The sequence below is a fragment of the Prorops nasuta genome, unplaced genomic scaffold (assembly GCF_024137725.1).
Source record: "Prorops nasuta isolate Cenicafe-Biocafe unplaced genomic scaffold, Cenicafe_Pnas_1.2 PNAS00015, whole genome shotgun sequence".
NCBI classification, from domain to species: Eukaryota; Metazoa; Arthropoda; class Insecta; order Hymenoptera; family Bethylidae; genus Prorops; species Prorops nasuta.
The window spans coordinates 5855092-5859033 of NW_027116812.1; the positions used below are offsets into that span (position 1 = coordinate 5855092).

At 47.9% G+C, this 3942-nt stretch overlaps 1 protein-coding gene across 1 annotated transcript; it reads left to right on the plus strand.

Annotated features, from left to right (window-relative positions):
* Window positions 1-413: 413 nt before the first annotated feature.
* LOC136779009 (protein krueppel-like) lies at window positions 414-3567 on the plus strand. Its single transcript, XM_066736276.1, has 4 exons — window positions 414-453; window positions 1826-2510; window positions 2608-3020; window positions 3063-3567. The coding sequence occupies exons 1-4, from the start codon at window positions 414-416 to the stop codon at window positions 3470-3472; spliced, it is 1548 nt and encodes a 515-aa protein (XP_066592373.1). The 3' UTR covers window positions 3473-3567.
* Window positions 3568-3942: the final 375 nt, after the last annotated feature.

The following is a 3942-nucleotide window of genomic DNA, read 5'->3' on the forward strand; positions in this document are numbered from 1 at the left end:
CTGCTGTCACTTAGTATTGGGTTAGGTCAGCCCAGGGAAACGTCGTCGTTCGTCTTCAGAATCGAGCGCGACCGTCGGCGCTCGTCCTTCTTTATCGTAGAGTAGTAGTTACGTTAGCTCAGACCCTTTTTCATTTTTTCCTACATTTATTTGCGTCCTCCCTCTCGACCACGTCGCGCCACAACTATTTTTCTTCGATTATACGACAGTTCCTCGAGATTTCACGCGGAGTTCCCGCGCGTTTCGTTTGTGACTCAACGGAGGAAACTTTCCGCTCTGTATCGAGATAATCCGTTGATCGAATATATATATATATATAGAAATACATATGTAAATATATATTCTTACAGTGATCTCGTTGTGCTAAGAGTGGATGGAGTGTCTAAGTGAAAAAACGCAGTACGGATCGTAGAATGGCACTGTCTTACCTGCAGGAAGCTCAGATTAATGCAGGTACGTGTTTAAATGTAATTTCTTAATTAAGAAATTATAGGACGAATAACCGCTCGTGTATCAGCATTGAACGGTTCCGATGAAACGAGGATAATTCGAGGATTTTCAGTGGGTTGTATAGGAGGACAACAGTCCCGTCGGCAATCTGTCACACAACAAACGCTACCAGAGTTTAGGAGAAAATAAATTAATCTTCGCTCGCTTCGGACTCGACACCCTTTGATAGAATTATCCGATTCGGTATCTTTGCGTTTCCCGCTTATTATAACGAGTTTATTTAAGGCTTTGAGGAAGAAATTGCTACTTTTCTATTTCTATACAGAGTAATATTAGAGAAGGAGTTTTAGCTTTTTCCAAGATGAGAGTTGCAGGGATGGAAAGGTGGTTATATGTTTGAAATATTTTGTGCTTAAATCCGGCTATTTGGAGAGGGAATCTTCAAAGTGGAAATATCGAAATTGCGAGCTATTAAGGAAGGAAAGAAGGAAATAAGGAGGAAAGGGATGATGCGGAGGCGGTGCTGGTCGTGTTGCCGGGAAACGGCGATTGTAGGGTATAAAAATCCTGGTCAAAGTTGTGGGCTTTAGGGGTGGAGCGAAGGAGACAGGAAGCAAGGAAAAGACACCACGCGCCCTTATTGATTCGGTAGGGCTTATTACTATCCCTCTCTTACAATTTTTCTTTCTCTTTCTCTCTCTCCCTTTGAACGTTTGGTTAATTGGACCGATTAAACGTCAGTTCCTCCCCCCGACACGAAATTAATGACACCTCGAATGCCATGAAATCATCGGCAATTCAAATGGATAAAACCTAAATTGGAAAATTTCTCCCGCTCAACGCGCAATAGTGAAAGTTTTTTTGTGAAATAATTGACAAACGGAGAGATAGATAGATAGTGAGAGTGTGTTTGTGTCAGAGAGAGAGAGAGAGAGAGAGAGAGTAGAAAATATTTTAGTACATATATACACGAGAGTCGTTGGCCCCGGTGACTCGTGGAGGCGGTTGTAGTCGCGTGGGTGGGTAGCCTGGGTCTTATGAATGAACGCCACTGTAGGAGAGAGAGAGGACCGGTGAATGGAGCAGGAGAGAAGGTGGCTCACGTGTGTGAGCGACGTGTGGGAGGTGGGTAGGTTCGGAGAGGGTCGCGTACAAACCAGAGAGAGAGAGAGAGAGAGAGGCGCGCGCGAACCATCACCAGCAAGACGTAAAATCACAAAGTTGCAATCGTCACGCACTTATTTCTTACCCTCGTCATAATCATTTAATTTATATAATTTAAAATATAACCTCGATAAATGTGTGATTTTGTCTCGGTTAAAAAAAAAACGGTTGAAATAGAGAAATATTGAGAGCGTTGGGTTATTATTTTCAGGACTATTGAGCGGTCTAGATATGAAGCAAGATACGGAAAAGCAGGCGTTGTCGCCACCGTTGAACAACAATACGTCGGTAGGGATGTTCTCCGGTATGAGCGCAGCAGCGACGGGCTTATCGATGCTTACACCCCAGCAGCTTCTGGCGGCCAGTAGAACGGCGGCCTTGATGGCAGCAGGAATTCCTGTCTCGTTGCACGCTACTCTGGCGGCCAGTCCGTCCCTCTACAGACACCATCAAAATCTATTCGGGGGTTGGGTGCCACCGGCAGCGTCCTCCCCCCCGTCTCCCCTCCTACACTCGCCAGGACCAGTGTCCCCAGCGCTCAGCACCAAATCCTCTGGAAGGAGAACTGCCAACGCTACTAGTAACAACAACAACAATAATAACAACAATAACGTAGTGAGCAGCAGCGGGGACCGGAACAACAAGAAGAGTCAGGCCACCAAGAGGAAAGCATCCTCGAGGACGACAAAGTCAGATACCACTCAACCTAGCTTCGAGGGTAACCCTCCGCTGAGTCCGCCCGCCTCCATCAGCCCCGAATCCGGAAAAGACGCCAGGGACAAAGTTTTCACGTGTGGAGTCTGTTCAAGGTCATTCGGTTACAAGCACGTACTGCAAAACCACGAACGCACGCATACGGGCGAGAAACCGTTCGAGTGTCCAGAGTGCCACAAAAGGTAAAACTATATCTCTATATTCTATATTTTTAATTTAAATATATACAATAGCATACACGAAGAATGATACAATTAACGGAACACTTGATCCATTCAGATTTACCCGGGACCACCACCTCAAGACCCACATGCGACTGCACACGGGCGAGAAACCTTACCACTGCAGCCACTGCGACAGGCAATTCGTGCAAGTAGCCAACCTCCGCAGACACCTGAGGGTCCACACTGGCGAACGTCCATACGCCTGCGAATTGTGTTCGGCCAAGTTCAGCGACTCGAATCAGCTGAAGGCCCATTTGTTGATCCACAAGGGGGAGAAACCGTTCGTTTGCGAGCACTGTCAGATGAGATTCAGGAGAAGGCACCATCTGATGCATCACAAATGTGGACAGAGCCAGACGACGAGGTCTCAGGTAGCTTCGCCCTCTCTGGCTAGCGATGACCTTGACGAGGACATCGATATAGACATCGACGTGGACGTGGATGTAGTGGAGGCGGAGGAGAACGCTGGTTCGTTGACGGGAGCGCCGAGCGCAAACTCCACCGTGGCAGCCAGCAGCACCACTGGTACATCCAGCAGCAGCGACCTCAGGAAGATCAGTGCTGCCAGCAGGAGATCCGCGCACAAGCAGCAGCAGATCTCCAGTTCCGTCGTTGGCGGTTCCTTGTCGATGCAGATGCAAATGCCGATGCCCCTGAATCTCTCCGGGATCCCCGTCGATCTACCCGAGCAGACCGAGCCCGAAGACCTCTCCATGTCCACCGGAATGCACCGGCTGCACTCGCACTCGCACAGTAGCGGGGATTCACCGATGAGCCGCAGCCCCAGCAGCGACATGATGCACGAGGACGACGAGGAAGAGCTCGACGTGTCTCAGGCCAGCCCCAGCAGCCTCTTCCTCCAACAGGATCGTGCTGCCACCTTCAGACACACCGGAAACGGCCTCAGCCACGCCTCCTAGTGCAACCGTTCTCTCGACCAAGCTTCCACTCGATGACGTCATCGCGCCAAAGGATTCGTCGACCACCATCATTTCTACCCACTCACCCCCATCTATTCTCCTCCACACTGTGGGGTATGTAGAGTGAGAAAGAGATAGAGAGAGAGAGAGAGAGAGAGAGAGAGGGAGAAAGCGATCAGAAATATTTTCCCACTAAAGAATATCGTTCGCGCACGTACCTCTCGCACAGACCAAAAACCTAACCAAAGATCGACGATCGATCAGGAAAAGTTTTAACGATGCGGTCAGAGTCTCGCGGAAGCCTGAAACGATAAGTAAAATTGTGTAGCTTGTGTGAACGGAGACAAACATAAATTCAGGGACGCGTTTTTATTATATGAATATATAAGTGAAAAAAATATATATATATTATATATATTATATGAAATACAAAATATACAGATGATGCTTTTAAAGAATGTTCCGAATGG

Excerpts from the sequence above, each read along its gene's own strand:
- LOC136779009 (XM_066736276.1), top strand. The coding sequence starts at position 414 with ATGGCACTGTCTTACCTGCAGGAAGCTCAGATTAATGCAG. Across the intron at positions 454-1,825 it reads GGAAGCTCAGATTAATGCAG|GACTATTGAGCGGTCTAGAT; the intron begins GTACGTGTTTAA and ends TATTATTTTCAG. Across the intron at positions 3,021-3,062 it reads GGAGGCGGAGGAGAACGCTG|CCAGCAGCACCACTGGTACA; the intron begins GTTCGTTGACGG and ends CCACCGTGGCAG.